Source organism: Rhagoletis zephyria, unplaced genomic scaffold (genome assembly GCF_001687245.7).
Source record: "Rhagoletis zephyria isolate East Lansing unplaced genomic scaffold, Rhagoletis_zephyria_1.1 Rzeph_scaffold_09710, whole genome shotgun sequence".
In the NCBI taxonomy this organism is placed as follows: Eukaryota; Metazoa; Arthropoda; class Insecta; order Diptera; family Tephritidae; genus Rhagoletis; species Rhagoletis zephyria.
In genome coordinates, this window is record NW_016166788.1 from 10,781 (window position 1) to 23,202 (window position 12,422).

Consider the following 12,422-nt stretch of genomic DNA (forward strand, 5'->3'; position numbering starts at 1 on the left):
TATTCTTTATTCCATATTATGTATTCCATATTCGTTATTTTACATTCTATATCCTATATTCTTCTGCATTGTACGTCCTGTTTTCTTCCTTTGTTTATTCCATGATTTTCCACTATCGTAATTGCGTCCAAATTTTAATTGTCTACTAATTATTTTTTGCTTTTTGTTTTTGGCTTTTTCTTCATTTCCAGTTCCGCTTGGCGTTCGCGTACTTGTCCACCTATGGCGGCAATCTGACGCAGAAAGAGCGTCTCTACATTACAATTTCCGGTTTTCCCAAAGCAACTGTCCAAGTAAGTTTCCGTTGGCAGCGCACCGTCGCCTCGGGTCTCCATTTCAAATGTCGCCAATTCCCTTGGCTGTGCTTGCCGTCATTATTCAATGTTCGCTTTGCATTCATTCATACTCGTACATATGTATGTACATACCTACATACATACATACATACTTATTTAGGTATTCACATACGGTTATACGTGTATATTACTAGTGTTAGATATAGCACGTATGCATATATGTACATACACATCTGCTCATCGCTGTTTTTTTTTTTTTTGGCAACATGTAGCACATTTATGTCACCGGCCGTTAACAACACGCTTTGAGACCGCTTTTAACCGCAGCAGTGTTGCAAAACACGCCACAATTCTGAGAGCAACAATATACATACATATGTATGTATATACCGCTGTCTCCCTTTACCGCCTCGCTCATTGCCTTCATTGACCTCGAGTGTCTCCAGTGGCCTACCCACTTGCTATTTACAACTAAAAGCTTGTTTCACTTACTGCTCATCATTGCTTGTTTGTGTGAGCGCGCGCGTGTGTTTTTGAAGTTTTTGTGGTTTTTTGTGTTTGTGGCAGATAAATTTAAATGCTACGCTTGCAAAGTTATTTTCTAACACGACCACGCTGAATAGTCTCCTGCATCCCTGCCTCAACTGGTTCGGCGTTGCGCTGCCACTATTTCCGGTTCTTAGTTACATTTCGAATTCAGAAATAAGCTTCCGTTTTAGTTGGTTCTTTTTCACTGTCAGGTTTTTCCATTTACTTGCTTTCTTATTTTTTTAATGTTTATTTTTCTTTTTATTTTTTGGTGTTCCCCTTCGTTTTTTTTCTTGTTGCATGTTGCATTGTGGCATGTGGCGCATATGTTGCATGCTCTTGTGGTCAACTTATATTTTGTTAGGCTAAATATGCGGTTTGCTGCGATTCACATATTTCTCGCCTGTTTGGCTTTGCTTTGCTATGCTTCGCCTGGCCCATTTGTATTGGCCAGTTGGCTTTAACTTGTTGGCTGGTTTGTTGGCAACAGTTTGGTGGCGTGTTTGTTTGGTGAGTTGCGCCGCGGTTGGCCACATCGGTTGGTTACTGCTAGCTGTTTCTTGTGCTGAGCATTGCCTTTGCTCGCTAAGGGATTTGTTTAAGTGCCATATTCACAAACATTTTTGGCTTATTGAATTGCAAAGCGTTTTATATACATACATATACATGCATACATACATACACCTGTACATATAACAATACATATGTGAGTATGTATACATATATAGATTTAGTACAGCCATAACTTAGGGAAATTTGTTTTATACCAGTGAGTGTAAGAAAGTTGAAATCAGGGAAGGTGTTCAGGGAATAAAAAAGAAGTTCACACCGCGCCAGCACAAAAAGAGCCGGGAAAGTATGTCTGCTTGATGATTTGAAGAATGTTGTGGTGTGTGGAGCTGGCTTCCGCTGATAAATAATGCTGTCGGCAAAGCTTAGAGTCAAGAAAACTCAGACTCGTATACCCTAAGCCCTCCAAGATATTCAAGGTTTTCAGTGTTACCGCCACAGCGTATTTAGTTCAAACGGTCGTGGAGAAAAGTTCACTGAAAGGAGCTTGAGAGGGGGAGAAACGAGGGTCCGTCTGGTGGGTATCACTTTTGGGTACAAGAATCGGAAAAATCCAAGCCTCTCCATGTCCAGTCATTCGCGAAGCGAGCATATACCTGGATGGAATCAAAGAGGTTTCCTGTGCCGAAAATAGGGCTGCTAGCTTGTTTAAGCGACAAATCTACGCTCTTGAGGAACTGTGGCCCGGAACTGACTTAGTGAAAGTATTTATGCATGAGATTTCTTGTCAGCGACAAGGGGTTGGGACGCAAATGAGCTTTAAATTTGACAGATGTTTCTGGAAGTCATTTAAATTTTCAGCGAAAGCATTAACAACCTTAGACTAAAAGCCTTGAGCACTCTTTCAAGAGCCTAGTAAGAGGTCTCTTTTGTTTTCCTGAAAACTTGGAAATATAAAACCCTATTTTTTTAAGGGAGTAATACTAGATAGTAAAATAAAGCTGCCCAATATCATTAAACTTTTGCTTATCCCAGTAGAACTATTTTAAACAAATCTTTTTGATTGCCGAATGTATGTGCCACCGAAAATTAAAAGGTGGCCCACAACATTTGGCAAAAAATTATTCTTTTTTGAAATTATCTTGTAGACATACTTTACACCCAGGCGTGTGCGGCGAACTTTTTTTTTGTTTGCTTTTAAGGTGTTTCGGTGTAATGTTCACAGAAATTGTTTCATATTAACAATTGCGAATAGAAAAGAATAAACCAGGAAATTTTGATGAAATATTCTGTTTAATGCGTCTTCAAAAAAATTAAAATTAATGAACGTTTCTTTCGAACATATCCAGCATTACAACACACAAATGAAATACCTTTATCTTTTACCTTTTGCATAGTTCTAAACCACTATTGTGCTGCTTCTATTTTTAATTTCTGGCGCCAACTTTTTAAATTTGACAGAGATGAATCGTCAAAGGGCTCACGGAAGCAGCAGAAAATTGCATATATATATATACACACATATATGTACATATGCATACAGGTGCATACATACCCTGCAGGGAAAGCTACCAGTTGCGAACCAGAATGCTAACCGTATGCGTTTAACTAGTTTACGTTGTATCCTTTTTCAATGGTAGCGACTGGTAATTTTAGCTTGGCGGTGTCATAGGAGATGTCATTCTTAATTTTTTTTATGATATTTACGTTTTTAGGTTTTCTCCAAATGAAATTAAATTTACAATTTTTATATTATTTTTAAATTGATATAATTTACTTGTTTTATTGTGATCCCCTCCATGTGAATTCGAACCTGAGATCCCAGAATCGGTAGGCTTCACTTGACGCCACAGCCGAAATTTGTGACGAAAGCAATTAATCGCATTTTAGTTTTGGTTTTGGCAACTCAAATACAGATGTCGCTGATCGCATAGGTTTTTAGCGAATGTCGCCTGCCAATTGCCAAAAGTGTTGCCGCTGAGAGTGTGGCCGCAAGTTGCTCGAAATCGCCAGCACATACTGGTTAATGAATTGGTATTTTTACTGACTATACCAGTTAGTCCATTAGTTAATCCATGATGAACTGGTTTGACTTTCTCTACCCAACTAGTATAATTATAGTTCATAACGAACTAGTATGACAATTATCCTTAAATAATAGTTCATGTATTGGATTTTTGCATACTGGTTCAGCTTTTCACTGCAGGGTATGTTTGTCTAAATTTATGTATAAAATAAGAAAAGGTGTCAAAGCAACAGTGAGTGCATAAACAACGTAAACAAACGTCGAACACTCAAAGTCATCAAAGCAACCGCTTTTAGTCTTTTTTTTTGGTGCATAATCACTTTGGCAAAGACATTTTGCCATTGGGATAGCACAAGGTGACTAGAAAATATCCGGTCTATGTATGACGAAAGCTTGTAGGTATAACTTACGTAATAATTCTGATCAAAATTTAATGACGAGCAATTTTGAACAGAAAGAAAAACTTTAAAACTATGTTTTCTTTAAAGTGAACTGGCTCTTACATTGGCATTCTGCAATCGATCCTTCGTTGTTTTGTACAACAAAAACCATTTCGTTTTGCATTTCGTTTTCTTTTGTATGTTTCATGTGTATGTGTACATACCGAAGCCAGCGATATCTCTTGTACTATTTTTATGCATTTTTATGCAAGAGCTAACGTAGGTAGTTGTTGCTGTAGTGCACTATTACCACATTCTATATAGGATGACTAATAGCGTATTTCTAATGCCGGTCCCTATCGGATTTCCCATTTCGAATTTTTCAAATCTAACTCTCACATTCGTGATTAGTGAGCCCAAAAATCATAGAGTAACAAGTTTCAAGCCAATCCGATTACTTTTCACAATATTCTTCGCCATCTTACTTCAGATTCATAATTACCGACCCAAAAAACACCCTGTAGCAAGTTTTAAGCCGATAAGAGTTCGAATATTGGTCACTTTCTATCGTTTACTGGCCCATAGTGCGCTCGTGAAAGTAAGAGATGAACTGATTTTTTTGCATTTGTGCAGTCTTCTGATCACACGACGATCCTAACCCTATCAATGGTACAGTTCATCATATCATTTTCTCTGCACCCGTATCTCATGCAGGTCGGTGGCGTTTTGTGGTGTACATCTTTCTGAAGCAACGACACATTGTTCGTCCGACTCATAACTGTCATGCCATACGCTGCATTATTCGCCGGATTATGCGTACTTCTTACAGACACGCCCTCTCTATAACCTTTTCTGTACTGCGTTTAAATCGATTTTCTATTCCCAAAGGACATCCAGCTGTTGGCATCTTCTATGTAGAGGGTTCGAACGTCCCAGGTGCATATCCATACTCGTAGACCTTGTTTCGTCTTCGAGGATAGTCAGCGTTTGAGGGTGGCTGGTCCCCCGCCGAGCATATTCAAAAAATGTATATAGCGAGCCGCTTGCTACAAGATAGGTTGGTGTACCTGCTGGTAAATAACCAATCCCTCTCTCAGCCGTGGGCCAGGACTCAACACACAGATTGGTTTCTATATCTCGTACTTGGGCTGCTAAAGTTACACAGTGTGTGCGAAGTAGAATGTAAGCATCTGAATAATAGCCGGTCAACTAGAAGAAGGACCCCTCAGGCAAAGGTGCCCATTTGTTCCATCGGTGTCAGTTGATAAAAAAATGGCAGTGAGCAAAGTAATTCCTTTTTGTTATATACGTTAACCGGCCGAAAAAGGCTGACTGAAAAAAATAGCACGCCAGCGATATTAAAAAAAACGACGAAGCTATACACTATCAACCTTTAGTTTTATGACGAGGCATATATCTATATGCATTTGTATGTATGTATGTCCGTATTCACTTCCAGCTTCTTTCCTTAAAGTTCTTTAATTGTACAAAGGTTGACAATTGAGCCAGCAATCAAGCAAAGCTTCACCGCTGCCGTCAGACTTATGTTTACGAAAGTACCAATTTTCGTTTATACACAAGCGAGATAAGATTCATTAAATTGCGCTCGCTTTTAATAATAAAGGTCAATAGACGCACTTACGCCTAAATTCACGCCTACATAAAATATAAATGAATGAAAAGAATGAGCTCAACCAATCATCAGGCTGACTAACAATAATTCGCCCAACGGCAATGCTGTGTTAAGTCAAATTCATCGAGGTCTCCTTTGTGAAGTTGTTGTGACTTGTGGCCACGAGGCGAATATGTATTTACATACATACATTGTTTATAAAGAAACGAAGCTAAAAATGTTGAGAATATTTTACGCCTCCACTCGTAACAATCGCTTTGAATTTTAATTTGCGCCTTACAATTCATAGGAGTCATTACAATTTTTTCTTTCAATTTACTTTGGCCATCAACCACCCACATACATACATAATTTTATGTTAGCGATTCCTCATCCACCTCATATCCATCACCCATCGGCTTGATTATCCGAATGTTTTATATTTATTTTAATGATATTTTCGCCCTTAGGCCGCCCTAGGTCCGCTTGCTTTGGACATGGCCAGATCATTAAGCGTAGTCGATGAGCAAAGCATCGCCTTGGCCAACAATGTGCTTATCATTTCGGTGTTGGCCATCATTTTCACCGCACCACTGGGTGCTGTACTCATGTTGAGATTAGCGCCACTGTGGCTACAACGCGAGCGACGCGAATGCAGATAGCAAGTGCAATGTAATTAATTGCAACAACAACAGCAGCGGCTGGCAGCGTTAGTGATTTAAAAAATGTTTCGATGAAGAACGCACACAATCCGAGCTACATTGGCGATAATATTCAAAACACCAGCAGCCACAGCCTCAATACCATCGAAGCCGCTGATGATGGCTATGTCGACGGAGGCGATGTGCGCATTCATGTTGCGGACACCATCGTTACGGATATGCCGTTGCCACAAGCGAGGGAGGAGTCTAAGAAATCTCATCGCTTGGTTTGAATCCAATTAGCAATGCGGCTGTGTTGCCATGACGACGCGCTTGATGGCCAAGCGTCAAGGAGCTGAGTAAATACATATATTTTGTTTCTCTTCATGTTTGTATTGAAGAAAGTTATCTTAAGCGGTGATTTATTTGTGTGTATGCAAATGGCGAGTATTTAGGAGTAACATGTGTATGTAGGGGTACTTTAAAAGTAGCTTAATTTAAGACATATACTTACTTAAACCTATTGTACTTTGGTATTACCTTTACTGGTTGATTACACTGGATCACAAATTGTAATTTTTATTTTGTTCTCCAGATGCCACTATATAATTTGAACCACTCGCTGATTCCGAAAATCGAGTTAGTTTATTTTTGTATGGATACGTTTTCGAGATATTTGCAATTTACCGTTATTCAGTAAAAAAAAGAGTGGTTCCACTTAATCAAGTATATCTTTAATGAAAGAATATAAAATTGTCTATAAAACGTTTATACATCACTTTTCGATAGCCCTGATAGTTTCTCAGAAATTAATTAAACATTCCAGATTTTTTGTTTTTTTTTTTATGGAAAAATGCAAAAAATTCAAACTTTAAAAGGAAAAAAGCGAAAAAATAACAGTTTCTGCGTAAATATTTTGCACTTATGTTAAAGCCTGTTACTTTAGAAAAAACCTACGCTACCAAATAAGAAAATCGATATATAAATAACAAAATAATGCTTGGTCAAATGAAAATGCGCAAGGATTTATTATATGAAATATTAGCCACGCCCACCTAAGTAGGTAGAGTTTTTGCATCGAAAATAAGAGGCGTCAGAAATGATTAATTAATTTCTCATAAACTATTAGGGCTATCCAAAAGTGATATATATATGGTTTATGGAGAATTTTATTTGCTTTCATTCCCCGTATCTCGTATTACGATTATTCAATTGGTGATTAAGTGAAGCCACTATTTTTTAAATCTGAATAACGGTAAATTGCAAATATCTCGAAAAGTTATCCATAGAGGAACAATAGATCTCGATTTTAGGAATCACTGAGGAATTCTACATGAAAATTGGATAGTGGCATCAGGAGAATATTTTTGCTGTAAAACAGTGTTATTTAATTAGGCACTTAATCCTATTCGAACATTTTGTGAGTAGTTGCCAAAGCAACTAATGATTTCGTTGATTAGAATAAGATTTAAACAAATTTATGCAGTAGCTTTATTTATTAAGTCTGTTTAAAGGTAAGTTAAATATTAGCTACTAGATAATTCCCTATGTTAGTTTTTCTTTCGTATGCTATCCCTTTTTTCTTCTTCTTGTTTGGCTCTGCAACTGACACCAACTGGAAAAGACTAAGGAATTCAAGTGCTTTTCCACCCCTAAATTTACACTACATTATTTTTGTTATTATTTTTAATACTAGAAGTGCCAGTTGGTGTCGAAATTCTACCCTTTTTTCTATTTTTTTTTTTTTAAACCTTGGGGAGGAAGTATCTCCTGCTTTTTTAAATAAAACGTGACTACAACTTTTTATATGCTTGACGTTCTTTGGGGGACTTTGTCAAGATTTGGAATTTTGTCGATAAGTTTCATCAAATGAATTAAAAAAAAAAAAAACTTAAGATCCAGTGTTTTTGGATTTGAAAGCGGTTGGGTATACCCGCTAAACGAACAGTGACAAAATTTATTTTAGCGTAAACATATATATAGATTATTATGGGCCACATGGTCTCCGACCTCCTAGTATGTGTGGTTCTCTGCCCTAAATGGGTAGGCTTTTAATGTAGTCTAGCACCGCCCAAGTGAGCTAGCCCACGCCTAGCGAGAATGTGTTCTGACGTTTCTACATGCAGATTAAAAAGCGAAAGACATTTGTTTCTGAAAATAAGTTTTTTGTGTCCTTTCTGCCTCAATTGAACCCAAAGCTCAAGGATATTGAAGCAATAATATACTAGCTGCGAGTTTATTTAGTAAGACTTCAGAGCCAGTAGGGCTGACTGACTGCTCGACATAAATTTCATTGCACGAATTGCTTTAGATTTTCCTAAGTTCGGCATAACACTGACGGGCGGTACCTTGACTCCGTCATCATCGACTGGGGGCTCGTCTTTTCTACTACCTTCTGTGCTGATGGCATTCAATGGAACGGAAAAGTGTTCCCTCAATGATTTAAGTATATTCTGTATATCGGTACCTAGGTTACCATGTTTCTTCTTACAGGAATTCGCCCTGGTCTTGAAACCTTCTGCTTAACTGTTTAAGCAAATTGTAAGGCGTTTTTCCTGTCGGTCAGCACCTTAAGCTCTTGGCACTCATGTACTTCCTCCTTTTTCTTCTTCTTTTTTCTGCGGCTTCTTGATACTCCTCATCGTACCAGCTGTTCTTTCGGGCTCGCTTAAATACAACTACTTCTTCGGCGACGATACTTAATGATCGGGACATGTGGTTCCGCTGCTCGCGTATGTCGGATTGTTGAAGAGTGCTCTCAGAGAGCAAATGTGTGTGTCGAGTCGCGAATAAATTGGCCGTCTGCAGTGATTGAAGCTTTTCTACGCCAAGCTTTTTCGCATTGTTGAGTGCACATTTTTTGCTGCACAGAGACGGGTGCGTATCTTGGCTATAACAGGATAGTGGTCGAAGTCACTGTTTGGATCTAGGAGTGTACGTACGTTTAACTCGCTGCAAGTATGCCTTCTTTATATCACAACATGATCGATTTCGTTTCTCGTTTTTCGAACTGGAGTCAGCCATGTCGCTTGGTGGATGTTCTTTTGCTGGAGCCTAGTACTACATATTACCATGTTTCGGGCCCCCGGTGAAGTCGATCAGCCTTAGTCCGTTATCGGACGTTTTGTCGTGGAGGCTGAATTTTCCGACAGTGGCGCCAAAGATACCTTCCCTGCCCACCTTGGCATTAAAATCGCCGAGCACTCCTTTACGTGGCAACTGTGATAGACGTCGCAAGGCTTCACACTTACCTTGCCTTGCCCCGTCCATCGCATTTCTTCGATGGCGGTGATGTCAGCCTTTGTCTTCCCGACTATAACAATCAGCCGGGCAGAGGCACCTTCCCTATTAAAGGTTCGGATATTCCAGGTGTATACCCTCAAATCATAGGCCCATTACACGATTGAAGTGGTCGTCATCAAAAATACTTGGTTTAATTTTTTGTTGTAGTTGCGGCAGAATTACTTAGGATCACTCCCTAGGGTCCTCTAAGTACCTCACTTGGAATGCTAAGCGGTACAACAATAGGAATGTAGTAAGTAATTGTTGATTGAAAAAAAAACTACTAATTTAAAAATTTTTGCTATGAAATTTGAATTGGTTTAACAATTTTTATTTTGCATTTCATAAAGGTGCAAGTAGATTTTGCTGAACAATAAAAAGTATTCATCTGTTTTTAGCAATAATAAATCGCAATTATTCCGTGAACAAAATTTTGCCAAATGTTACATTTTCAAACAATAGAACAGATATCCAATAAAATAAAAAAAATTAATAAATGGCAGCAAATATTGAGAATAAAGAAAAAGTCCAGACAAAATTGCACTGGACAAAACAATGAAATCGTAAAAAAAAAGTCATAAGACACCTTCACCGAAAACAAACAGCCGTAAAAAGAAACATATTTTCAGGCGTCTGGCAGTGCAGCCATTCAAATTTTGATAAATATCATCGAAAGTTCATTGCCTTCGTATTCGACGTTTGTGTCGATGCGGGCTTGTCTCTTTAATGGCATTTGTAGCACTCTTAGCGCGCTCTTAACTATGTACAAAGCTACTCATCTGCTTACATACTAATTTGAAGTAAGAAACATTTGCATACATAGTATGTTAGGGTGGTCGAAAAATGCATGTGAAAAAGTAAAATTGTAATTTTAATAACGCCATCCCTAGGATTGTTCTATACCGAAAAAATATGTTCCTATTTTTTTTTGCATCGGAAAGGTAGTGTCTCAGAGGTGGTCCCGTACTAATTTGCAGTTTTCAAGAATTTTGTACCATTTCTGCGAAAAGTTGTTTTTTCCCATTTAAAAAATATTTTATGATTTCAAAATAAAAAACAAGGTTATATTTCTTTCGGTATAGAACAATCCTAGGGGTTTAAAGGGGGCATTCAAATTCCAAGTTTGCTATTTTTGGACCACTCTAATAGTATTTACGCATACATTTATGTATGTATGTATATCGAAGAATTTGCAAGAGTAAACCAAGTCGAGCCGCTGCTGCAATGCACCAGTATTTTGCGAGCTTATTACTGGCACAAGTGTTTTGTTTTTCACTGCAGATTATTTATGCTCATTGGCAGCATTGTGGGCCTTTTCCCCCTTATGCCACGAGCACCTTCCCTAATTTGCACTTATGCCAGCCACTTTTGCTTAAGTGCGTCGAAGTATTGAAAAAGTTTTGAACTTTTCATTTTTATTTTTGTTTTGTTTTTATCTCTTCCAATTACCAGCATTTTTATGACAGACAAAATTATGTAATACCTTTTTATTGGCAACACATTGTTCGATTTGTATTTACTTATTACATTTCTTATTTGTTTTACCATTCTCTGTGCTTCTGCTTTATTCACTTAGTTTTTTTTTGGTTTCTTCTCACACTTCTCACAGATGCTCCATTCACTCAAGCGAAGTAAGTAGGTATATTACGAGTATAGTTTGAGAAACAAAAGAAGTAGCAACATAAAAATTAAAATGTTAATAAAATGAAAACAATGTATACAAAAACAATAAAAATTCGGAATGTGTGCATAACGGGAATAAGAAAAAGGTGTTTTGTTAAGGTAGGGGTGAGCTCTCAAGTACGGGTACATGCTGTACTTGGGCGTACAATAATTACTTTCCATATACTTTGTGAAGTTTTATAGCTTTTGTTGTACCAGAAATCGATTGGGGATTAAGTGCATTGGGGAAGTATGCGTGTGTATACACAGAGGGGATTTATTATTCTCTTTAAACTTTATTTTATTGTAATCCATGTTATAGACTTGTCTTTGCGCTTACCTTATTGAAAATGAATTACGTCGAGTATAAGTAATCGAAATGCAGTAGGGGAAATGCAAATAGGGACGCGACATTTGAAAAAGTTTGGCTATTTTGCTTTAGCATATTTAATGTTCGTTATTTCCTTATAAAAGAACAGCCCTTTTTCTAGCAAAACCATGTAAGTATGATTTTCAATGTTTGTAAAAAAGGAAACATTGAAAAAACTTCAGCAAAATTGCACAAAATTTTAATTTTTTTTTTGTAACAATATTGGTATGCAGTTAAATAGCCTATTATAATTCTTGTAATCGAAAATTGCAAGTTTGAAGTGGACACAAAACACTGTTAATTTTTTGGATTTTTTGTTATTGACGGTCTTATGCGTTTTTATCCTCACAAAGTACGTCGAAAATTTTTGATAAGGAGAAAATGAGCCACACCTTCAATGAAAAAAAAAAAAATTGGGAAAAAATCAACTTCAAACTAAAGTAATTTTTGTGATTAGATTCATTTAAATTACTTTGAGAAATTTAATTGGAAGCAAAGATTTTCATTTTTAAATCCTTTCAACTGAATTGAAAAAATTTATTAGTAATCACATTACTGGCACGTAATTAATTCTAATTACAATATGCTAAATATGATTTCCCTTCCCCTAAATCGCCGAAATTATGCACTGTGTGTCGTATATGCCTACAAAAGAGGTAGATGTAAAAAGTGCGAGTAAAGTAAATAGTACGCTGGACGATAAACAAGTCCTTGTCGATAGCCAAGTTGGAATGGATACAGAAAACGGCTTCCATACCAGTCACGGGAGCACTGCCCACTTCACTCACTGGAGGTGACTCCCTATGGTACGTTTTTGGCCGGCTGCAGTATTGCCAAGTTAATGGAGATATCTCTGCCAGGCAATCTACGACAATTAGATCTACGACTAGATTCCTAACATGTTGATATCAAAATGCTCCTTGACACAGGCATTTTTCTGGCAACTACAGAGCCGACAAAAAGTGGCACGAAAATATCCTAAGTAAACTCATTCCACTTACGTCTTTAGCTTTCAGTCGGCTTGGTAGCCCCTTCTCCCAGATTAGTAGTCGGCGTAATCATCGGGCACTGCTCTTGCGCGGTGGCAGCAACTCTAACCTACAGCCCGATTCCGC

General features: G+C 37.7%; 1 protein-coding gene across 1 annotated transcript in view; it reads left to right on the forward strand.

The window, feature by feature from the left end:
• Window positions 1–6,025, forward strand: part of LOC108375971 (mitochondrial sodium/hydrogen exchanger 9B2-like) — a gene marked incomplete at its 5' end in the record, with an annotated part of 12,885 nt that extends 6,860 nt beyond the window's left edge. The window contains 2 exons of the mRNA XM_017632133.1: window positions 192–293; window positions 5,823–6,025. Coding sequence (XP_017487622.1) covers window positions 192–293; window positions 5,823–6,014 — 294 coding nt within the window. The remainder of the gene's footprint in view (window positions 1–191; window positions 294–5,822) is intronic.
• Between the last annotated feature and the right edge of the window lie 6,397 nt (window positions 6,026–12,422).